At 40.2% G+C, this 24,530-nt stretch overlaps 2 protein-coding genes across 6 annotated transcripts in view; both read left to right on the top strand.

Annotated features, from left to right (window-relative positions):
- Positions 1-24,530, top strand: part of ZNRF1 (zinc and ring finger 1) — a 99,539-nt gene that overhangs the window by 13,746 nt on the left and 61,263 nt on the right. The gene's annotated exons all lie outside the window — the stretch shown is intronic.
- LOC101284506 (transmembrane protein 203-like) lies at positions 7,967-18,366 on the top strand. The gene has a single exon (XM_033434373.2). It carries the CDS (start codon positions 17,037-17,039, stop codon positions 17,718-17,720), a length of 684 nt encoding a protein of 227 aa, XP_033290264.1. The 5' UTR covers positions 7,967-17,036; the 3' UTR covers positions 17,721-18,366.

The raw sequence follows: 24,530 nt of genomic DNA, 5'->3' as shown, positions 1-24,530 counted from the left end.
GAGGAATCTACATTGACCTGTTCTTAGGAATGGGAAAGCCACATGAACTTAAAGTGACATGGTGTCTGAAGGGTGGCTAGCCCTAATATGGAGATCTACTTTCTTCAGAGTTGGTCTGTATCCTTATGTGATTGGAAATAGATCAAGTCCCAAGCTCTGCTCCCACGGTATGTGCTGTGATCTCATCTGATGGAAGAAGGGCTTCTTGCCCTTCAATTGAGAGTCTCAGACAGCTGGAGCCTGGGTAGTTCAGGTCAAGTCTGCCTCAGTATCACCTGAGAATGTCTTCTGGAGGCTTGGCTTGGCTGAGCCAGAGGTGCCTGCATAGGAGATGCCAGCCATGAGACACCCCTTCTTGGAAGGCAGCTGTGCTCACCAGTATACCACTCACGCACACGTGAAACCACTTCTTAGGAGAGGCAGCGTGGGGTAGCGGTTAAGGTTAAGTGAGGCATATAATAATTATATCTATCATACAGTACTATTGTATCAATTAAATGAGCTTATAGGCATATCCACATCACTCAAAACATTGCCCAGCGGATAGTAAGTGATCAGTGAAAGCAACCTCTTATTATTATTTGATGTCTCTGGGTAAAGCTTAGTAATTATCTAAAGATCTTGAATCTTTTTTGTTAGATTTACCCCTGGGTACCTTATAGTTTTTTGGTTTATGCCGTAAATAGTATTTTTAAAATTTTTTATAATTATTTCAGGTTTCTGGTATATTTAGCAGACTTGTTGAACTCTTATAGGTCTAATAGTTTTAATGGAAAGCATCTACAGAGAAAATCCAAGAGAATCACGTTGGTAAATAATAACTGTTTTGTTTCTCCTTTTCTAATTCTCTTGTGTGTCACTCCTCTTTCTTACCTTAGGATTGCTGGCAATTTCCTCTGGAAAAAGTTTATTTGACTCTATAACCATAGGCATCCTTGTTTTCCTCCTATTAAAGGAAGTGCTTCTTGCATTGGAAGCATTGTGTATGTTTTCGATGGCTAGCCTTTATTTCCTTCTATTCTTAATTTGTTAAATTAAATATCACAAATGGTTATTTTATCAAAATTTCCCTTACATTTATTCACATCGTCCTTCTCCTTTAATTCATTACTGAGGTGAATTGTATCAATAGATTTTGTAGTGTTAAACTATCGTTATATTCTTTAAATAAACCCTACTTGGTTGTGATGTGTTCTATTTTTATACATTGCTAGATTTAATATGTTAATATTCTACTTGGGATTTCTGCATATGTTATAAAATTTCACTCATAATTTTTATACTTTTTCTTGTTATTAAGATTAATGTAACCTTTTATAAGGCAGTTAGGAGTGTATGTTCATTTTTTTCTCAAAGAGTTTGTATAAAGGTGTAGTAGAGTTCTGGCTGCAAACAGATGGCACACTCAAATTTAATTGAACAGACAGTTTACAAAGGTGTGGCCAGGATTAAAGGAACTAACAGTGGATGGTGAAGCATCTGGAGACTGGCCACAGTGGGAAGTTCTTATAACACCTAGATCTGAAGTGCATGGGGAGGGAGCCATTACCAAACATGATGAGAACTGTAACCCTGGGAGAGGTGTCCCACAGAACTGTGGACTTACATAGGAGAAAGGAACCACTGCCATACCATGGCAAAGCGCAGAGAGCACCAGGTAATAAGTACCCCCAGTCTCTCTATCATCTTGTCCTCAGGTTTCTTGATTCCCATTGGCCAAATGCAACAGAAGTTTGGGAGGCAAGGAAACCGTGTCCAGACTTGTTATTCTTCTGGAGAGAAGGCTAACAGAGAGGAAAGTGGATCTGGAAGAAACAGATAAAGGCAAAGGAAATACCTGTATTTTGAATGCTTGGTGGACCTTACATGTAGAATTCTCCTGTAAAACTATCTGGACCTAGGACTTTTTTTGTTGAGTAGGCTTTTATCTAATGATTCAAGTTCTTCAGTGTTACTGGCCTGTTCAGGTTTTCTATTCTTGTGTCATATATTTCAAGACAGCCTCTGTGTCTATCTCTATATTATGTCCCCCTTTTCATTCCTAATATTATTTGTATGTTTTCTTTTTATTCTTGATAAGGCTTGCCAGACCTATTTTTTATTATTTTATTTTCAAAGGAGCATTTTTTGGTTTTGTCCATTGCCTCCCCTCTGCCTGCCACATTTCATTGCTTTATACTCTTAACTGTATTTTATCTTTCCTTCTACTTTCATTGGGCTTACTGTCTCTGCTTTTCTAACTTAAGTGTACCCTATGCTCATTTACTTTTTAATCTTTTCTAATATAGTCATTTAAGGCTCTAGATTTTTCCTTTGAGCACTTCTTTAACTGGGTCCCATGATATTTTAAAATATTTATTTTTTGGCTGCATTGGGAATTAGTCGTGGCATACAGGATCTTTCATTGCGGTGTGCAGGCTCTTTGTTGTGACACATGGGCTCCTCTTTAGTTGTGGCACGTGGGCTTAGTTGCCCCGCGGCATATTGGATCTTAGTTCCCTGGCCAGGGATCGAACTGGTGTCCCTTGCATTGCAGGACGGATTCTTAACCACTGGACCACTAGGGAAGTCCCTGGGTCCCATGATTTTTGATCTGTAGTGTTTCCTTTATCATTCATTTCTAGGTATTTTCTACTTTTTAGTATTTCTTTGATTCGTGAGTTATTTATAAGTATATTTTAAAATTTCCAAAAAATTTTAAGTTGGCCTCTAACATGATTGCATTATAGTCACAGAGCAGTCTCTATAATCCTGATTGGTTTTTATTGATGCTTGATTTGTGGCACACTGCATAGTCAGTTTCCATAAATATTTCATTCATGCTTGAGAAGATTGTGTTCTGATTGTTGGGTGAAATTTGATTCTGATATCCTTAGATCAAGCTTATCAGTTGTGTTGTTCAAATCTTCCTTATCTTACTAAATTTTGGTGTTCTTGATTTACCAGTTCCTGAGAGAACTATGTTAAACTCTCTCTGACCATGGCTTCGCCAACTTCACTTTATAATTTTGTCAAATTTTGCTGTGTGTAATTTGAACTTTTCTCAAGTATATGGTTGTTTAGAATTGTTTATGTCCTTCTGGAGAATTGCTTTTGTAGAGAACATCTTTATCTCTAGTAATACTTTTTTCTTTGGTCTATTTTCTTTTGTATTAATGCCAGCTTTCTTTTTGTAACTATTTGCTGGTATCTTTTCCTGTCCTTTTATTTTCAGTCCCTGTTTCCCAATGTCTTAGATGTGTCTCCTGTAAATGACAGATAGTTGGGTTTTTTTTCAACCTAATCTGAGACTTTTTTTTTTTTTGGTGCGGTACGCGGGCCTCTCACTGTTGTGGCCTCTCCCGTTGTGGAGCACAGGCTCCGACGCGCAGGCTGAGCGGCCATGGCTCACGAGCCTATCTGCTCCGCGGTATGTGGGATCTTCCCGGACCGGGACACGAACCCATGTCCCCTGAATCGGCAGGTGGACTCTCAACCACTGCGCCACCAGGGAAGCCCCCCTCAACCTAATCTGAGACTTTTAATTTGCAAGTGTAATCCATTTTAAAATATATATATTTATTTATTTAGGCTGTGCTGGGTCTTAGTTGCGGCATGTGGGATCTTTAGTCGTGGCACGCGGGCTCTTAGTTGTGATATGCAAACTCTTAGCCGCGGCATGCGGGATCTAGTCCCCAACCAGGGATCAAACCTGGGCCCCCTGCATTGGGAGAGTAGAGTCTTACCCACTGGACCACCAGAGAAGTCCCAAATCCATTTAAAAAGTATTCTGAATACCACTATATGTTAACTTAATATCTAATTAGTATAAAATATATTATTTAATATCTTATTAAATATATTGTTATTTAATATGTTGTTTTGTGTTATGTACCATATGTTTTGTTTGCATTTTTCTCCTTTCCTGCCTTCTGTTAGATAACTTGGGTTTTCTTTATCACCATCTGGAAGCTTTCAATTCTTTTAGAGGCTACTCTTAAATTTTTGGCTTGCATACTTGAAAAAAAAATCTAATGTTAAATCAGTATCTCTACTCTCTTCCCAAATAAAAAAGAACCCACAGTTTGTCTTACACACTGTTGAGATTCAGTATTCTTTTTTTTTGTTTTTTTTGGTCTGCTTTGGGTCTTCATTGCTGTGCGCGGGCTTTCTCTAGTTGTGGTGAGCGGGGGCTACTCTTCCTTGCAGTACGTGGGCTTCTCATTGCAGTGGCTTCTCTTGTTGTGGGCTCTAGGTGCATGGACTTCAGTAGTTGCAGCATGCGGGCTCAGTAGTTGCAGCATGTGGGCCCTAGAGCGTGCAGACTTCAATAGTTGTAGCGCATGGGCTCATTAATTGCGGTGCGCAGGCTCTAGGGCATGCAGGCTCAGTAGTTGTGGCTCATGGGCTCAGTAGTTGTGGCTCACGGGCTCTGGAGCACAAGCTCAGTAGTTGTGGCACATGTGCTTAGTTGCTCCGTGGCATGTGGGATCTTCCTGGACCAGGGTTCAAACCCGTGTCCCCTGCAGTGGCAGGTGGATTCTTAACCACTGCACCACCAGGGAAGTCCAAGATTCAGTATTCTAATTCCACTTCATTTTTGTACTCTAGAATTAGTTGTTGCTGTTCTTATTTGATAAAGTCTGCTTGTTTGGAGTCACCCACCTGCTTAGCAAATTCTTTGCCTACTGTTCCTTCTTTCATCATACTTCATCCTTCTGAGTTAAATTTCCTTCTTCCAGAGGTAGGTGTTAAGTTTTTTTTCAGTGAGAATTTATTAAGCATAAACACTTTTTTTTGCTTGCAAATTAAAAAAGTGTTTTTATTTGCTGTAACTATTGAATGGTAATTTAGCTGGGTATAAAAATCTGGGTTGGCAGTTATTTTTTTCTCAGCAGTTGGACAAAGTTATTCTATTTCATTATCTTTTGGCATCTGATATTGTAATTAAGAAGTCTGATTCTCAGCTCTTACAGTTAATTTGTTTTTTTCTGTTAGATGCTTTACAATCTTTTCTTCTTCTTTTTTTAAAAAATCATTTATTTATTTATTTATTATTTGGCTGCGCCAGGTCTTAGTTGCGGCATGTGGGATCTTCATTGCTGAGTGTGGGATCTTTGTTGCGGCATGTGGGATCTTTAGTTGTGGCATGTGGGATCTTTAGTTGAGGCATGCAGAATCTTTAGTTGCGACATGCAGGCTCTTTGTTGTGGCATGAAGGATCTAGTTCCCTGACCAGGGATCTAACGTGGCCGCCTGCATTGGGAGTGTGGAGTCTTAACTGCTGGACCACCAGGGAAGTCCCTATAATCTTTGCTTTGTTCATGGTATTCTGCAAATTTACTGTTGTGTTGTGTGTTCAGGGTTTCATTTATTTTTATTTTTCTTGCTTGCTATTTGTCCCTGAATCTGAGAGTCCGTGTCTTTCAAAGAATCTGAGAAATTCTCAACCACGTATCCCTTCAAATTTTGCCTTTGTTTTATTCTCTCCCATCTTTCCTTTTGGGAATCTTAGAAGTCATGTATTGGACCTTTTTCTTCTATCCTTCATGTTTCTTAAACAGTTCCATATTTTCTAACTCTTTATTTCTATATGCTGCACTCTTGGTAATTTCCTATCTCTACCTTTAAGTACAGTAATTCTTTCTTCACCTGTTTTTTAACCTGTTCATTGAGTTTTATGTTTCATTGAACTACATTTTAAATTCCTTGTGGGCTGTTTACTTTTTACCTTCAATTGTGTAAAAAAAATTTTAAATGAGTAAGTCACCTTACCTTCATGGTTTGTTTTTCTCTTTGGGAAAGCAGCGGTTGGCTAGCTGCTTTCTGTTCTCTTTCTGCTCAGAAATCCCGTAAAGCCCTATCACTGTCATTACACTGTGGAGCAAAGAAGCACTATGAACAGGGAAGCAGGAAGCTGTAAGCCCATCATCATTTTGTTCTCTACTCCCAGAGGAAGAGCAGCTCCTGAGTCATATAGGGAAATCTTTGAGCACTGTACCTCTTGGGGGCTCACAGCTGTGGCAAGGATCTGTTTCTATGGCAACAGAAGACTTAACTCTTCCTCTGTACTCAGGATATGCAGAGGGAAGTTCCAGGATAAACTTTTAGAGCTTTCCATTTTCCAGGGAGCCTGGATTCTCTTTCTTCTGTCCTGTATAGTAGCACTATGCAGTATAGTAGCCACTGGCCACCTATGGCTATTTAAATTACAATTAATTAAAATGTAAAACTTCCTTTGAGTCACACTAGCCATATTTCAAGTGCTCAGTAGCCACAAATTGCTAGTGACTACTGTAATTGGACAGCACAGATATAGAACATTTCCATCATTGCAGAAAGTTCTATCCGACTGTGCTGTTCTGAAGTCTTCCATAGTATTCTCACAGTAGACAGAGAATTGGTAAATGTGTAGTTTCAGAAAATAGATCAAGTGAACCTATTGATAACCAGAAACTAGAAGGCTTTCTTTAGAGTTATCACCATTCTGTACTGTCTATATGTGGGAAGAATTCAGAGAGGGTATTGCATTCTGAGAATGATTTACAGGATGAAATGGTAAACCCAAGCCTACTTGTCTTACCTGTAGTTTGATACCACGGGAAGAGGGTAAGTAGAGAGGTGAATGAACCTGATGTTGAATAAACTTTGGGGAACATGGAGAAAAATTACTGCATGGGTCTGTTGATTTTATGCAATTGTGATTAAACTGAGAATAGGGACGATGGGTTCATGAGTGACTGGAGATAACCAGCCCAAGGTCTTATTACTTGAAATTTGACTCAGGTTGGAAATTCCTTGTAGTGAAATCATCTTTCTCCACCCCCTTAAATTGCCATCTCATTCTCCTGAGTTGCAGTAGAACAGTTAAAGATTCTCAAGAGAAGAAAAGAGGTACCTTTTTCCTCCAACCCCCCCTCCCCCAACATATACACACCCACACCTTCTTCAAATTTAGCAACATTTCACAGCGACTGAACTCAAGATAGACCAAAAATAAGAACAATGTGGGTCATATCAGCCTGGCCCCAACAGGTTGTGAAGAGAAGGAAGAGCCAGTGACCCCAACCTTGTTCTTTGCCTATGACAAAGAACTGCTAAAAAAACGTACTTCACTCTTTATTATGGAGCTCTACATGGACTCAGAATCCTTCTCAACACAGTACTTGGGTCCCCAAGTCAGACTAACTAGCTGAAGTTGGCATGCGAGACTAAACCTGTTTACCGTTCTTTGTTAGGGATTTGAGGTTTGGAGTTGCTATTCTGAGAAGAGACATTGTTCTCGTTGATTGCAGAGTACCATTATGAACCAAATATGGTAGTTGAGGAAGTTTGTTTTTTTTTTCCTAATTCTATGTGGAGTATTCATGGCTCATGGTATAGAGTAGGTACCCAAATAGAAGTTGTTCATTGAAGATACACATGAAAAAGGAAGTTAATTCTAGAGGTGAAGATAAAGGTAATTTTTATGAGAAAGTATCCATTACTTATTAGTTCATCCTGGTGGAATTTGTAGGGTAGCTTGGAGTTGGCTTTCTGGAAGAAATTAATCCAAAAGAAAAAGATGGCTTGTAAGACAACTGGGAAGGATTTAGAAAGAATTCAGAGGCAGCATTTGTAGAAGAAAAAAGAAGAAACTGTAAAAGAGAAAATGTCCTATAGCAGGTGAAAAGTTGGAAAGGACGGACTAATAGATGCTCTGCAGAAATAGAGAAGTTAACAGACCTTTGTGGTTTCCAGATTAGCAGTTTTTTGTTTTTCAAGCAAATCTGGAAGCATGGATTCTTCCTGGGTTTTTTTTCCTGATCACAGAAATAATCAGAATATTCATTGTAAAGATTTCAAACATTGATGTATTGATAGAAAGCAAAAGTTCCCCATAATTCCTTTGGTATGTAGTTCTCCAGATTTTTGCCCCCGCGGACTAGTAGACATGTTTAAAACAGCAGAAATCACATTCTGCTTATCTCGTTTCGCAACCTCTTTTATTTAATGTTTTCTTCATTGTTCCATGTCATTCCATGTGCATGTGTAGATTTTATTTTGTTTTTGTTTCTGTTGTTATCTCCAGAAATTTGTACCTGCGAGGAGGGACCTATTCAGAGCAAATCCCCCCCCCCGCCCACCTCGCAGCCATTGTGCCTGTTTGGGTGAACTCATGATGTAATAGGTTGATGCCCAAGAAGTTTGCCCCCAAAATGCTTTCACCCTTTTACCTCTTTGGTAGAGAGACCATATCTTTCATTTGGTCACACTTCTCTGTAAGATGTTATAAGAATGCCGCAGGGAAAGATCACATAGCCCCTCCTGTTAATTTAGTTTGTTCTCAGTAGAGCAATTAAATTATAGAATAGAAAGAGCCCAGAGCTCAGCCCCAAATGCAGAGAATATTTGGTAAATATATAACACCAGGCAATAGGATTCATAGGGCCCCTGTTCTTCCTCTCCTTCAGCCTCAATCCTGAGACGATCTGAGTATGTCCAACTCATTCCAGAGTTCACTGCTTCTTCCCATTTTTACTTCTGATGGGATGATTGCTTCTGCCAATAGCTAGACTTAGAGCATAAGAAAATTTTACCTTGGATCCACAATCTGAGCCGCCCTAAAAGAAAACAACAGGTGGGAGGCAGGGGTGGAGACATTTCAAGCCAGGCCTGTACAAGGCAGCTAATCTTAGGGCTCTGCACTCAATGGGTGCTTTTGCTTCCTCGGGGTGCTTCAAACAGGTAGCATGCTGGTGGGACCTGTAACAATCCACGGGGACCCGGACAATGTCTGGGATTACATCCCACAGAGGAGTCTCTGTCAGGTGACCGGCAGGCGAATGTCTGACTCTCCTCCCTCCTCCAGTGACCTATGGAGTAAGAAAATGACCAGTAACCAAGCAGGCATCTCATTTGAACTGTAAAAGAAGTCTGGTGTGTTTCTAAATGGACATGTGAAATGTTCCTAAATAAGAAAAAGCACCCTTTCCTAAGGTGGTTTTTTCGTGTGTGTGTGTTTTGTTTTGTTTTAAGATGTTGCTATTCCATGTGACTATCAAGGCCACCCATGTGGGTAGGAAGTAAAGGAGCTGGCACAGAACCTAGAAATTGAGTTTTGGATGAAGTTGAACCCATTATCCAACAGCAAAGTTAATGTTTGTAGAGTTCCTGTGAGCTCACAGCCCTTTTGTATGGCACGTGTTATTTCTCCCATGTCCCCAGAAAGTGGAGAAACTTGGAGCAGAGTGGGAAAAGTACTTGGAAGAATTCTGTAATGACTTGAGCCTGAGCCGGGCTTAATACTTGAGTCTTTGAACTCTTCCCTACTGAGACTGTTGCTTTTATAACAGTCTGTTTTTGTTGGTTATTGCAGCTTTTAAAAATAAGAAACATGCACAGTCTTAAACAGTAGTATGTTATAGCAGTATTAGCAATAGCAGACATTTATTTATTGCTTACTAAGTGCCGGGCAGAGTTGTAAAAACTTCTCATATATTAACTCTTTCAATCCTCAACCTGTGAAAGTGGTTACGGTTATCATCCCCATTTAACAGATGAGAAAACTGAGCCCCAGCAGTGAGGGAACAAGCCTAATTAGGTAGAAAGTGATATGACTCTAATAAATGGTATCTCATATTGTTATTAGATTGCAATCAGTTTGGCCATCAGAAATTAAATTATGGGAGGCTTTTTCCACCCTGTGTGCTTCCTACCAAGTACTACCAATGCCTATAGCCTTCTTTGTGTTTTCATAAAATGATGGAGAAATAAAACACATTTCTTTACCATGTCAACTGTGAGAGTTGCCACCCGTGACTGCATTTTTCTGCTTTTTGTCATAACATCAGTCCTCTCAACAGGTCCTATAGTCCATTGATCCTATTTCCTTCTCCATCCCTCACCCCCTCATGCCCTTACTCTTCTTCTTAAATAATGTTAAGTTCCAAGTCAGTCATTATAATCACTGCCTCTTCTAGTACACTATCAGTCCCCTTGCCCTCTTTTGCTTTGTCACACTTGCTTGGCCAAACCACAACTCCGGCCGAATCCAAATCTCTGCATGCTCTGTGGGTGTTCTCCTTGGCTGGAGGGAACTCTGAACATGTTCTCTGGCCTCGCTGGTTGTTTTTTTTTTTTTTTGGCTGTGCCGCACAGCTTGTGGGATCCTAGTCCGCAACCCATGATCGAACCTGGGCCCTCAGCAGTGAGAGCGGGGAGTCCCAACCACTGGACCGCTAGGGAATTCCCTGGCCTCACTGTTGATTCACGATCACTAACCTCAAGGAGACCCTTAGTGCTGCCTGGGAATCCTGCTGTATTTCTACAGTTTATTCATTCTCCTGCCCTCCTAGAGGATTGTTCCAGACCTTCTCCTCTCTTCTCAAAAGTCCCTTCTCAGCCTTTGCTGATGACCTTACTTCCTGTTTCATCGAGAAAACATTATTGGCGCTCACCGCCGTATCTATGCACCTAATTGCATCTGTGCTATTTCCCCTTTCCTGTATTTAGTAGGTGTTTGCCGTCCATGCTCCCAGCAAAGCCCAAGGCCTCCACTTGCGCACTAGGTTTCGTTCCTCTTTGCTGAGTCAAGAGTGTTGCTCCAGCCTTCCTCCCCTCTCTCTTAAAAGTTACTTCTCTAGTGGCACATTCCTATCAGCATAAAACTGTTGGTGTTTCTTTCATCTTGAAAACAGCAACCATAGATTCTCTTGATTATACTTTTCCTCCAGATACCAACCCGTTTCTCTACTTCCTTCTTGAGCAGACTCCTTAAGAATTCTCTTTTCTTGATTCTCTGATTTTTCTCCTTCCAATCTCCTTGATCCCACTGTAATCATGTATTTGCCCTCACTTTTCTATCAGAACTGCTCTTCTCGAGGTCACCGAGAACCTTCATGTTGCTAAATCAGTAGTCCCTTCTCAGTTCTCAGTTTGGGGAAGCCAGAATCATTTGACAAGTTGGTCTCCTTGAAACACTTTGTTCACTTGCTTCCAGGATACCACGCTTACCTGGTTTTCTTCCTGCCTCTCTCACTGATGTTATCTCCTTTGCTGATTCCTCCTTATCATTCTACCTCTAATGCTGAAGGACATAGAGGCTTAGTCCTTGGACCACTTCTCATTCTTTTGTATAGCGCAACCCTGGAGAAGTTTTTGAGGCTAATGTTATAAGTACTGTACATATGCTGATAACTCCAAAATTCATCTCTCCAGCTCCGATTTCTCCCTTGACTTTTTTTTTATTTAACTGCTATATTGAGATGTAATTCACATGCCATACCAATCACCCATTTAAAATGTACAATTCAGTGGTTTTTAGTGTATTAAGAGAGTTGTGCAGTTATCACCACAGTAAATTTTAGAACATTTTCATTACCCCAGAAAGAAACCCCATAACCATTAGCAGTAACTCTGTTTCTCTCAATCTTACCCCAGGCCTAGACAACTACTAATCTACTTTCTACCTGTATATATTTGCCTATCCTGGACATTTTATAAAAATGGAACCATGTAATATGTGGTTTTCTTGTTTTTTGGGTTTTTTTTTGCGATACGCGGGCCTCTCAGTGTTGTGGCCTCTCCCGTTGCGGAGCACAGGCTCCGGACGCGCAGGCTCAGCGGCCATGGCTCACGGGTCCAGCCGCTCCGTGGCATGTGGGATCTTCCCGGACCGGGGCACGAACCCGTGTCCCTTGCATCGGCAAGCGGACTCTCAACCACTGCGCCACCAGGGAAGCCCAATATGTGGTTTTTTTGTGTCTGATTTCTTTCACTTAGCATAATGTTTTCAAGGTTCATTCATATTGTAGCATATATCAGTACTTCATTCCTTTTTGTGGCTGAATGATATTCCATTGTATATTCCAATGGATTTTGTCTATCCATTCATCTGTTGATTTACATTTGCATTGTTTCCACTTTGGGGGCATTAAAAACAATGTTGCTAAGGACATTCAAGTACAAGTTTTTGTGTGGACATATGTTTTCATTTCACCTGTGCATATACCTTGGATTGAAATTGCTGGGTCATATGGTTACTATGTTTGGTCTTTTCTGAGAAACTCCAGATTATTTTCCAAAGAAACTCCACCATATTATATTCCTACCCACAGTGCATGAGGATTCTGATTTCTCTGCATCCTTTCCAGTACTTGTTATTATCTGTTTCTTTGATAATAGCCATCCTTGTGGTTGTGAAGTGGTATCTCATTGTGGTTTTGATTTGCATTTCCCTAAGGATGTCAGGCATGTTTTCTCATTTGTTGCCCCTTTGTATATCTTCTTTGGAGAAATGTCTATTCAAGTCCTTGGACAATTTTTTATTTGGATTGTTTGTTTTTTTGTTGTTGAATTGTAAGCTTTCTGTATATATTTTGGATCCTAGTCCCTTATCAGATACATGATTTGCCAAAATTTACCCATTCTGTTGGCTTTTCATTTTCTTGATAGTGTCCTTTGAGGCACAAAAGTTTTAAATTTTGGTGAAGCTTAATTTGTTTTTTTCATTTGTTTCTTGTACTTTTAAGAAATTGTTGTCTAATTTAAGGTCAGAGAGATTCACCTGGGTTTACTTCCAAGAGTTTTATAGTTTTAGGTGTTTGATCCCTTTTGAGTTAATTTTTGTCTGTAGTGTGCGGTAGGGGTCCATCTTCATTTTTTTGCATGGGGATATCCAGTTGTTCCAGCATCATTTATTGGAAACACTGTTCTTTCTCAGTTGAATGGTCTTGGCACCCTTGTCAATCAGCCATAGATATTTGGGTTTACTTCTATACTCTCAATTCTATTCCTTTGGTCTATGTGTTTATCCTTATGCCAATACTGTTATGATTACTATAGCTTTGTAGTTAATTTTGAAGTCAGGAAGTATGAGTCCTTCAACTTTGTTCTTCTTTTTCAAGATTCTTTTGGCTTTTTGAGGTTGCTTTCAATTTCCTTTGAATTTTAGGATCAGTTTATCCATTTCTGTGAAAAAGGCACTTGGGATTTTGATAGGGATTGCATTGAATCTCTAGATCAATTTGGGGAGTATTGACATCTTAACAACATTAAAGTCTTCTAGTGTATGAACATGGGATGTCTTTCCAGTTTTTTAGACCTTCCTTGATTTCTTTCAGCTGTTTTGTAGTTTTTGATGTACAAGCCTTGTCTTTGCTTTCATAGTTCATTTTTCCCCCTAGTTGTTTCAGCACCAAATGTTGAAAATACTGTGCTTTCCCCTATTGAATTATCATGGAACCTTTGTAAAAACTCTATTTACAGATAAAGAAGATGTGGTATATATACAATGGAATACTACTCAACCATAAAACAAGATGAAATCTTGCCATTTGCTACAATATCGATGGACCTTGAGAGTATTATGCTAAGTGAAATAAGTCAGAGAAAGACAAGTACTGTATGATGTCACTCATATGTAGAACATGAAGAATAAACAAACAAAATGAACAAACCAGGGGCTTCCCTGGTGGCGCAGTGGTTGAGAGTCCACCTGCTGATGCAGGGGACATGGGTTCGTGCCCCGGTACGGGAAGATCCCACGTGCCGCGGAGCGGCTGGGCCCGTGAGCCTGCGCGTCCGGAGCCTGTGCTTCGCAGCGGGAGAGACCACAACAGTGAGAGGCCCGCGTACCGCAAAAAATAAATAAATTAAAAAAAAAAAAAAAAAAAAAGAACAAACCAAAGGAAGACCAGCGCGTAGATACAGAGAACAGATTAGTGGTTACCAGAGAAGAAGAGGCAGAGGAGAGGGGAAGGGCAAAATTGGTAAAAGTGATCAACTATATGGTGACAGAGGGCAACTAAATTTTTGGTGGTGAGCATGCTATAGTGTATACAGATGTAGAAATATAAAGTTGTACACATGAAACTTATATATGTTATAAACCAGTGTTACCGAAATAAGAAAGAAAGGAATAAGGAAAAGAAGAGAAACTAGTCACCATATATCTGTGGGCCTACTTCTGGACTGTATTCTGTCCTGCTCTATATGTCTGTCCTTATGCAAATTCCACACTCTTTTGATTATTGTGGTGTTATAGTAAGTCTTGAAATCAAATATTGATATTGTAAATCCTCTACCTTATTCTTTGAAATTATTGTTTAGAGTATTCTCAATCCTTTGAATTTCCATATACATTTCAGAATCAGCTTATATGTTTCTAGGAAAAAAGCCTACAGGAATTTTGATTGGGATTGAGTGAAATTTATGAATGAATTTTAATATTGCAACCTCCAATCCATGAAAGTGATTTTCTCTACATTTATTTAAGTGATCTTTAATCTCTCTCAGCCATCTTTTACAGTTTTAGAATAAAGGTCTTGCACACATTTTTAAACATTTATCTCTAAGAATTTCACATTAAAATTATTTTAAAAAATTAATTGTGGTGAACATACACATAACAAAATTTACCATCTTAACCACTTTTAAGGGTTCAGTTCAGTAGTGGTAAGTATATTCATATTGTTGTGTGACCAATTTCCAGAACTTTTTCATCTTGAAAAACAGAAACTCTGTGCCCATTAAACAACAACTCCCCATTTCTCCCTCCCCCAGCCCTTGGAAACCACCATTGTACTTCTGTTTCTATACATTTGACTACTCTTGCTACCGCATGTAAGTGTTTGTCTTTGCTACATCATATGGTGTTTGTCTTTCTGTAACCTGGCTTATTTCACTTAGCTTGATATCCTCAGAGTTTGTCCATTTATAGCAAGTGCCAGAGTTTCTTTCCATTTTAAGGCTGATTAATATTCTGTTGCACACATATCACATTTTGTTTAACCATTCATTCATCGATGGACACTTGCGTTGCTCCCATATTTTGACTATTGTGAATAATGCTGCTGTGAACACGGATATACAAATATCTCTTTGAGACCTTGTTTTCAGTTCTTTTGTATGTATACAAGGAAGTGGTATTGCTGGACCATATGGTAATTTTATTTTTAATTTTTTGAGAAACTGCCATACTGTTTTCCACAGTGGCTGCACCAGTTTACATTCCCTCCGACAATGTACGAGGCTTCTCTTTAATCCACATCCTTACTAGCATTTGTTATGTCTTGTCTTTTGGATAATAGACATCCTAACAGGTGTAGGGTGATAGGTCATTGTGGTTTTAATTTGTATTTCCCTAATCATTAGTGATGTTAAGCATCTTTTCATGTGCTTGTTGACTATCCATATATCTTCTCTGGAGAAATTCTGTTCAAGTCTTCTATTTTTAAATTGGGCTATTTGTTTTTTGTTGAGTTGTAGAAGTTCTTTATATATTCTGGATATTAACCCCTTATTAGATATATGATTTGCAAATATTTTCTCCCATTCCGTAGGTTGCTATTTCACTCTGTTGTGTCCTTTGATGCACAGAGGTTTTAAATCTTGATGTGTCTAACTTATCTGTTTTTATTTTTGTTGCCTGTGCTTTTGGTGTCATATCTGTTGAGAGTACTTTTAAAAACTTCATTTTCCGGGACTTTCCTGGTGGTGCAGTGGTTAAGAATCCGCCGGCCAGTGCAGGGGACACGGGTTTGAGTCCTGGTCCAGGAAGATCCCACATGCTGCGGAGCAAGTAAGCCTGTGCGCCATAACTGCTGAGCCTGTGCTCTAGAGCCTGTGAGCCACAACTACTGAGCCCACATGCCACAACTACTGAAGCCCACGTGCCTGGAGCCCGTGCTGCACAACAAGAGAAGCCACCGCAAGAGAAGCCCGCGCACTGCAACGAAGAGCAGCCCTCTCCCGTTGCAACGAGAGAAAGCCCACGCGCAACAACGAAGACCCAACACAGCCATAAATAAATAAATAAGGAAAATATTTTTTTAAAAAACTTCATTTTCCTATAGTTTATTGCCATATAAATATGATTGATTTTTGTGTGTTGATTTTGTATCTTATGGCCTTGCTAAGTTAACTTGCTGGTTCTAGTAGCTTTTGTGTAGTCCATAGAACTTTCTACACACATAACTACATAATCTGCGAATCAAGACAGCTTTACTACTTCTTTTTAAATCTGTATGCTTTATTACTTCATTGCAGTGGCTAGGATCTACAGTACAATGTTGAATAGAAGTAGTGAGACAGGCATCTTTGGCTTGTTCCCAGCCTTAGGAGGAAGCATTCAGTCTCCCATTATTAAGTATGATGCTAGCTGTTTCATAAAGTTTCCTTCTATTTCTGGTTTGCTGAGAGTTGTTATTTTCAGTGGCTGTTGAGTTTTGTCAAATGCTTGTTCTGCATCTGTTGTGATGATCATAAGATTTTTCTCCTTTATTCTGTTAATATGGTGGATAACATTGTTTTCTAAGAGTAAAAGAATCCAATTGGTCATGATATATTATTCTTTTTATATGTTATTCATTTCAATTTGTTAAAATTTTGCTAAGGATTTTTACTTTTATGCTTATAAGGAGTATTTGTAATTTTCTTTTCAAGTAATGTTTTTGTCTTGTTTTGGTACCAGTAATATTGGCCTCATACAGTGATTTGGGAAGTGTTTCTTTTCTATTTCCTGGACGATGTTGTGTAGTATTTTTTTTTTCTTAAATGTTTGATAGAATTCACCAGTAAAGTCTTCTGGGCCTGGAATTTTCTTTTTAGAAAAGTTTAACTAAAAATTTAATTTCTTTAACAGGTATAGGGCTATTCAGTTTATTTGTTTCTTATCAAATAAGCTTTAGTAGTTTTGTCTTTTTCATGTAATTTGTCCATTTCATCTAAGTTGTTGAATTTATCAGCAAGAAGTTGTTTGTCATATTTCTTTATACTTTTAGCGGCTGTAAGAATGTTTACCCGTCTTTCATTCCTGACTTTGGAAATTTGTGTCTTCTCTTTTTTCTGATTAGTCTGCCTAGAGATTTATCAATTTTATTAATTGTTTCAGTGAACCAGCTTTTGGTTTCATTGATTGAATCTATTGTTTTTCTCTCTTCTATTTTGTTGATTTCTGCTTTTTATTTCTTCCTTCTTTCAGTTTAATTTGCTCTTCTTTTCCTAGCTTCTAAAGCTTGAAGTTTAAATCACTGATTTTAGACCTTTCTTCTTTTCTAAAATAAGCATTTAAAGCCATGAATTTCCCTATAAACACTATTTTAGGCCCTTGGGCCGCGCCCGGCGGGGCATGGCATCCGAGCAAGGTGGTCGTCGGCTGGCGGCCAGTGCTGGGTACCGGGCGTGGGCCGGGGGATCGGCTGCATACTGGGGCCGAGGGCCGGGTCAGGCGGGGCCGCTTTCTGCCTCTCGCTGGCCGCGGCAGCGACAGCGGCAGGCGCCAGCGAGGCCCCTGGGGAGTGGCGGCGCAGCCTGACGGGTGGGACCATCGGCCGCGCTCAACCGGCGCGATGCTTTTCTCGCTCCGGGAGCTGGTGCAGTGGCTGGGCCTCGCTACCTTCGAGATCTTCGTGCACCTGTTGGCCCTGCTGGTGTTCTCCGTGCTGCTGGCCCTGCGTGTGGACGGCCTGGCTCCCGGCCTCTCCTGGTGGAACGTGTTCGTGCCCTTCTTCGCCGCTGACGGGCTCAGCACCTACATCACCACTATCATCTCCGTGCGCCTCTTTCAGGATGGAGAGAAGCGGCTGGCCATGCTCCGCCTTTTCTGGTTCCTCACGGTTCTTAGCCTGAAGTTCGTCTTCGAGATGTTGTTGTGCCGGAAGCTGGTGGAGCCGACTCGGGAGCTCTGGTTCGGCCTGATCACGTCTCCGGTCTTCATTCTCCTGCAGCTGCTCATGATCCGTGCCTGCCGGGTCAACTAGCCTCGCAGAAGATAAGCTAGAATGCGGGACCCCAGGCTGAGGTCCTGCTGCACCAGAGGAGAATTCTGGGTCTGAAAGCCAGCTTGTGCCCTGCTGGGTGCCCAGCTTTCTCTCTATCAGTCATCTCTGAAATGGTTCCCTCAGCAGGGCTAAAAAGAGCAGCCTTGATTCTTAAAATGTATCCCCTCTTATTTCATGCTTTGAATAGCTAATCTTGAATTGAGATCCTGAGAAGGATCCTGAGAAGGCCAGACAGTCCTGAACTCCTCTGACAGTTGGAAACTGCATATAAGTAAAATGTCCTGATGGGCTCTGAGTATTTTCATGGCTCCTGGGAAAGTACCCACTGTGCAAAGGCTGCAAAGCTGGACTCGGATCTCCCCTGGCCAGCAGTGCTGACGTGAGAGCTTACTGCCCCATCTGCCCAGACAAGACTTCCTTAGATGCTTGAGCTCTAAAAAGTGTAAGCCCGCTTGTGTCTCCTCCCCAGTTGCGCTGGGGAGGATGGCTCTTTCTTCATTCCAGCCCAGGCAGACCGGAGTATGTTGAATAAGCATGATCGGGACCCTATCTGGATATCTGTCGCCTGAGAAAAGAACTTGCTTTCAACGCGCTGCTTGTCTTCCTATCCCAGCAGATTGCAGTGTCACAACTTTTCCACTACCTCGTGGCCGGCATAGTGCACCTGAGACCTTTAGGCCACCCTAAGGGACCAGAGAGTGGAACAGGTGCTCTGACGCGCATAGCCATTGAGACCTACACATGGGAAGTTTGCAGATGGTCTCACGCCACGCCTGTTGGCCTAAGGGCTTTGGTTTGATGCCGGTCAGGTGCCAAATGAGAACATTTGCTGAGATAAAAATAAAATAAGAGCATGTTTTGCTGAAAACAAATAAAAAAACCCACTATTTTATTTAACTGTTTAAAAATATTGTGAATTCTATAAATTTTGATATATTGTGCTTTTATTTTCATTCATTTCAATATATTTTCTAATTTTTTGTGATTTTTTTTCCCCCTAAAACTTATAGGTTATTAGAAGTATCATATTTAATTGCCAGATATTTAGGGATTTTCCAGATAACTTTCTGGTATTGGTTTTTAGTTTAATTCTGTTGTGATCAGAGAACATACTTTGTATGACTTGAATCCTCTTAAATTGTTTTGAGATTTGTTTTGTGACTCAATATGTTTTAGTTTGCTGAACATTCAACATGCATTTGAAAAGAATGCGTTTTCTGCTGTTCTTGAGTAGATCTTCTATCAATGTCAGTTAGGTCAATTTGGTTGATGGTGTTTTTCAGGTCTTCTGGAACTATACTGATTTTCTGTCTACTTGTTTTATCAATGATAGAGGGCGGAGTGTTAAAATCTCCAGCAATAATTGTAGCCACTCCACCTTTCTTTTGATTAGTGTTCACATGGTTATCTTTTTCTATCCTTTTACTTTTAATCTATCTGTATCTTCTTGTTTAAAATGGGTTTCTTAGAGAAAACATACAATTTTGTGTTGCTTTTATCCAGACTATCTTTGCCTTTTAACTGGAATGTTTGCATTTAATGCAGTTATCAGTATGATTGGGTTTAAGTTGACCGTCTTGCTTGTTTTCTGTCTCTGTTCTTTGTTTCTTTTTATCCTCTTTGCTTGACTTCATTTGGACTAAGAGAATTTTTTATTCTATTTTATCTCCACTGTGAGCTTGTTAGCTTTTTACCTCTTTGGCTTATTTTTGTTTTAGGGGTTGCTATAGGTTTTACATTATACATTTTTAATTTACCATAGTGTATCTTCAGTTAGTCTTATACTACTTCATGGATAGGCTAAGAACCTTGCAACAGTATTCTTCCATTTATTTGCCTTCAGCCGAAGATTTCTAAGTCCTTCACTGCTGCCTCAAGTTCAACTACTGTACCTGAGAGGAGGGTGAGTGAGTAGTCCCTAAATAATAAAATTGAGATTTCACAGTTCATAGAGCAGACATTATAAGATTTGAGCAAATCATATTAAGTTGAGACCTGAAAGCACATACAGTCTTATTTTTCTGGTTCTGTGGTTCAGGTGACTATAAGGGTGAGGAAATTTCAGTATAACAGAGACAGGTGAAGACTGGGCTATAAATAGTAGGAGGCTGCCAGTATCAATTTGATGCCAGTTAGAGTAGAAGATTCAACTTACTACCTTATATAAGAATCAGGGATCATATTGGGAATCTTTGGTCTCCTAAACCCTGGCAGAACTAAGCTCCTCTACCTGTTAGCATCCTTCTGAATATGAAGACTATTTGTCCTGTTTCAACCAAAGCCTTCCTCTCTCTCAAGCCATAAACTCAAGGACTTGTTACTTCCCAGCACTGAAGTGTTCACTAGGCAGCTCTCAGTTTTGAGTTGGGATCATTAAGACTTGCATAGCTGCTTTAGGCTCAGAGCTCATCTCTGCACTTCTCCTTTTAAGGATCTATCTCTAGACAAGACTGGCCTGTTCTCTGGCAGCTAAGTTATCTGCTCTGTCATTTAAAAATTTTTGGACAACCTGTCTACAAATATGGAAGCAACTTCACTAATTTTCTTTCTCAAATGTTGAAATTATAAACACTTGAAAGGATAGTAATACCTGTATGGTACTTGGATCAGTAAGATTTATTCAGTGTACCTGGATACTTATGTTTAATTCCCCTGAGCACTATGAACTGAGCCATATGTGATTCAGTTTCTTTATCGTGTTTGCTTAGATGTTCAAGAAAATCCTTGGGCTATGCAATACTTTATAGGTTCAGTTGCATTGATTTGGGAGGGAAGAGAGAAGGTAAACATGAACTTGACATTTCTTGAGTGCTCATTCAGTGCCAAACTTCCCATCTTATAGACCGGAAACAACAAAGCCAGAATTTGAATCTGCCTGAGTCAGCATCTGCTTGTGCAGCCTTTGTGATGGGTCGCATCTTAGATGTGATAGGGTTTAAATTCTCTTCCCTATTGTAAAATTGACAGGGGTGCCGGTATACAGAGGGAAAGAGCAGACTGGATGATACTGTAGAAAGCTATGTCTTTAGGGTCTTTTGTTCCTTCTGTTTCAGTAAACTCTTGAGTGGAATCACATTGATAGGTTGGTGTGCAGTGGCAGTCCTGTGTCTGATTTGGCCTTTAGAAAAACATAAAACATTCATGTAACTTGATTTTTTAATATACTATTTGGGAAGCAACAAAATCTTTTGCCGACAGATGTGAAAAAGTCTGTGAAGCAGATTGGGACTGACTTATGAACACTTATCTTCTTTCCCCGGTAGCTAGATTTCAGACTCCTCCCACCCCTGAGGTGTATAGAGACCAAGTCCATACATGTTAACTACAGTCTGCACACCATTTACCTAGAAAAACGTTTGAGAGCAGACTTGAAACCTATTTTTATACTCTATTGTTAGGTAACAAAACCTACCCCAAAACTTAATGGCTTTAGAACACAGCCATTTTATATTTGCTCATAATTCTGTGTCTCAGGAATTGAGGCAGGGCTCAGCTGGCTGGTTCGTCTCTGTGTGGTCACAGGTGGGGCATTTCATGAGATTGTAGTTGATGGTGATTGGGGGGGTGGAACATCTAAGATGGCTTCACTCACAGGACAGGGACCTTGGTGGGCGTGGCTAGGAGGCAAGGATCTCTCCCTCTCCAAGTAGCTTTCTCACCACTTGTTTAGCTTGGGTTTCATTACTTGGGAGCTGGATTCCAAGAGCAAGCATTCCAAGCAGTGAAAGCAGAGCTGACGTTCTCTTAGGGTCCAGCCTCAGAAGTTACTTGCTGTCATTTCCTCCACATTCTGTGGGTCTAAACAGGAATCTGGGCTAGGAGAGGGGCCATTGCAGAGAAGCCTGTGGGATGGACAGTATTGTTGTGACTGTCTTTAGAAATATAATTTATCATTGAATCCTTCCTCTGGAGAGCTTGAGCCCCACCCCAGGCCATTTCAGTCAGAATCTGAAGAAACGGTGAGGTGAGGTGCTCTTAGGGAAGTCCCGTGTGTGCTCTTCTAAGCACTCAGCCTGGCTCTTTCTGGCTCCTGCAACATGGCATACGATGTGCGAGACCACTCCCTCTCCTTTGAACCATAGTGATCAGAGAAATTGAAAATAATTTAAGCGCTGTTTCATTTTTTTCTAGAACACAGTCCTACGTCTGTAAAAATTTCCCCCGTCTGTTCCCGCACACGCTGATGTTTAGTACTATTGTTTTTTATGATACTAAAAAGTATGGTGAATTCCCAGTACGAGCCTGGTCTTCTGTGTCTGTGTCTTCTGTGATAGCAGAGCATTGGACTCCAGTAGTTACTGAGTTGAACCATTAAAAATGGCACCACTGCTGCTGAGGGTTTTCTGTGGTAGCCAGAATTGTGAGCCTATGGATCAGACAATTGCACATCCCTGTTAAGAATTCAGAAAGACATGTGATCTTGCATCTGAACAGAGTTAAAATTAGATTCAGCCTGAAAAGTAGCCTAAACATTTCTAAAGGAGAAATTTTTTTTAAAAATGTGGAGGCATATTTAGAATGCCTTGAATAAATACAATTTACTTCTCTGCACATTACTTTATTTAGAAAGGCCTAAGGCAGAACCCCTTCTGATTTTGAACCATTTAAAATAGAGGACATTTACTTTATCATTTTCAAAACAGGAACACACAAGTTTTACTCTTGAAACTACTGGAATTAATTGTATATGAGAGTGTTGTGGTTCATGAAGTGCTGAACCATGAGATTCAGCATGGGATTCTCCCTATACAGTTGGCCCTCTCTGTCCGCAGGTGCCCAATGCATGGATTCAACCATGGAAAAAATTCCAGAAAGTTCCAAAAAGCAAAACTGGAGTTTGCCACTCACTGGTAGCTATTGAATATTTACACAGTGTTTACATTGTATTAGGTATTGTAAGTAATCTAGAGATGATTTAAAGCGTATGGGAGGATGTATGTAGGTTTTATGCATCTTATGTACGCGTCTTGAGCATCCATGGATTTTGGTTTCCGCTGCGGGGGCAGGGGGTGAGGGTGTCCTGGAACCAATCCCCTGTGGATGGATACCGGGGGTGACTCTCCCTGTAAGAGGTGTGGATTCCCAGGCCCTCCTCTCCTGAAGAGGCTGTGTAATAGATCTCTGGTGGGACTTTGGAATCTAATTTTACTGAGTATTCTGGGAACTTCTTAGAAATGCAAAGTCGTGGGCCCCATCCCAGACCTTCTGAATCCATATCTGGGATGGGAGGATATCTGGGGTGTCTGGGTTTTAACAGGTTTTCCAGGTGATTCTTATACTTGCTAAAGTTGGAAAAGCACTGTTATAGAGAAATCCCTTTCTTAGTTCTCTGCCTGAAAACTCCATTTCCACTAGAAAGTATCCCAAAAGATTTTCACTTACAGAGTTGTACAACTATCACTAAAATCCAATTTTGTAACACTTCCATCCCCCCAGAAGTTACATTATATCTGTTTGTAGTCAGTCCCTGCTCAGTCCCACTGATCTGCTGTCCTGGATTTGTGTTTTCTGGGAATTTCTTATAAATGAAATTATACAATATGAAGTCTTTTGCATTTGGCTTCCTTCTTTTAGGTTCCTCCATGTTGAGCGTGTTGTTCTTTTTTAATGCTAAATAGTTTTCCATTGTATGAACTTACTGCATTTTGTCTGTCCATTCACCAGGTGGTAGACAATTAGACTGTTTTTAGTTTAAGGCAAATATGAATTATGCTGCTGTGAACATTCATGTGTAAGTTTTTATGTGGATATGTGTTTCCACATGGCAGGTCTTTGTTTAACCTTTTAAGAAACAGACTTTTCCAAAGTGGTTGTACATTTCAGCAGTGGATAGTGGTTCCAATTTTCTCACATCCTCAAGACACCTGGTATTGTCAGTCTTATGAATTTATAGCTATTCTAGTAGGTGGGTAGTGGTATCTTATTGTGGTTTTTTATTTGCATTTCCCCAGTGACTAATGATGTTGAGCCTCTTCTCGTGTGCCTAATAGCAATTCATATATCTTTTTTGGTGAAATGTCTACTCATACCTTTGCCCATTTGTTTTTTACCAGGTTGGCTGTTGTCTTACTGAGTTTTAAAAGTTCCCTGTGTATTCCGGATATGTGATTTGAGAATATTTTCTCCCAATATATGGCTTGTCTTTTCATTTTCTTATATGGTGTTTTTTAAAGAGCAAATATTTTAAATTTTGATTGAGTCCAGTTTATCAATGGTTTTCTTTTTTTTTTTTTTAAGATGTTGGGGGTAGGAGTTTATTTATTTATTTTTGCTATGTTGCATCTTCATTTCTGTGTGAGGGCTTTCTCTAGTTGTGGCAAGCAGGGGCCACTCTTCATCGCGGTGCGCGGGCCTCTCGTTGTCGTGGCCTTTCTTGTTTGGAGCACAGGCTCCAGACACGCAGGCTCAGTAGTTGTGGCTCACGGGCCTAGCCGCTCCGCGGCATGTGGGATCCTCCCAGACCAGGGCTCGAACCCGTGTCCCCTGCATTAGCAGGCAGATTCTCAACCACTGCACCTCCAGGGAAGCCCCCAATGGTTTTCTTCTATTGATCATGCTTTTGTTGTCATATGTAAAAAGATCTTTGTCTAATCCAAAGATCACAGAGATTTTCTCCTGTGATTTCATCTAGAAGTTTTATAGTTTTAGTTCTTACATATGTTTCTATTCCATTTTAAGTTAATATTGGGGTATGGTATGAGGTAAGGGTCTCAGCTCCTTTTTTTTTTTTTTTTTTCCGAAGAACCACTTGTACATTCAGTTGTCTTAGCCCCATTTGTTGAAAAGACC

This window comes from Orcinus orca, chromosome 20 (genome assembly GCF_937001465.1).
Source record: "Orcinus orca chromosome 20, mOrcOrc1.1, whole genome shotgun sequence".
In the NCBI taxonomy this organism is placed as follows: Eukaryota; Metazoa; Chordata; class Mammalia; order Artiodactyla; family Delphinidae; genus Orcinus; species Orcinus orca.
Note: the sequence above shows the minus strand (reverse complement) of the source record. Positions and strands in the feature narration are given on the sequence as shown.

Coding starts and splice junctions, on each gene's coding strand:
- LOC101284506 (XM_033434373.2), top strand. CDS start 17,037: ATGAATTTCCCTATAAACACTATTTTAGGCCCTTGGGCCGCGCCCGGC.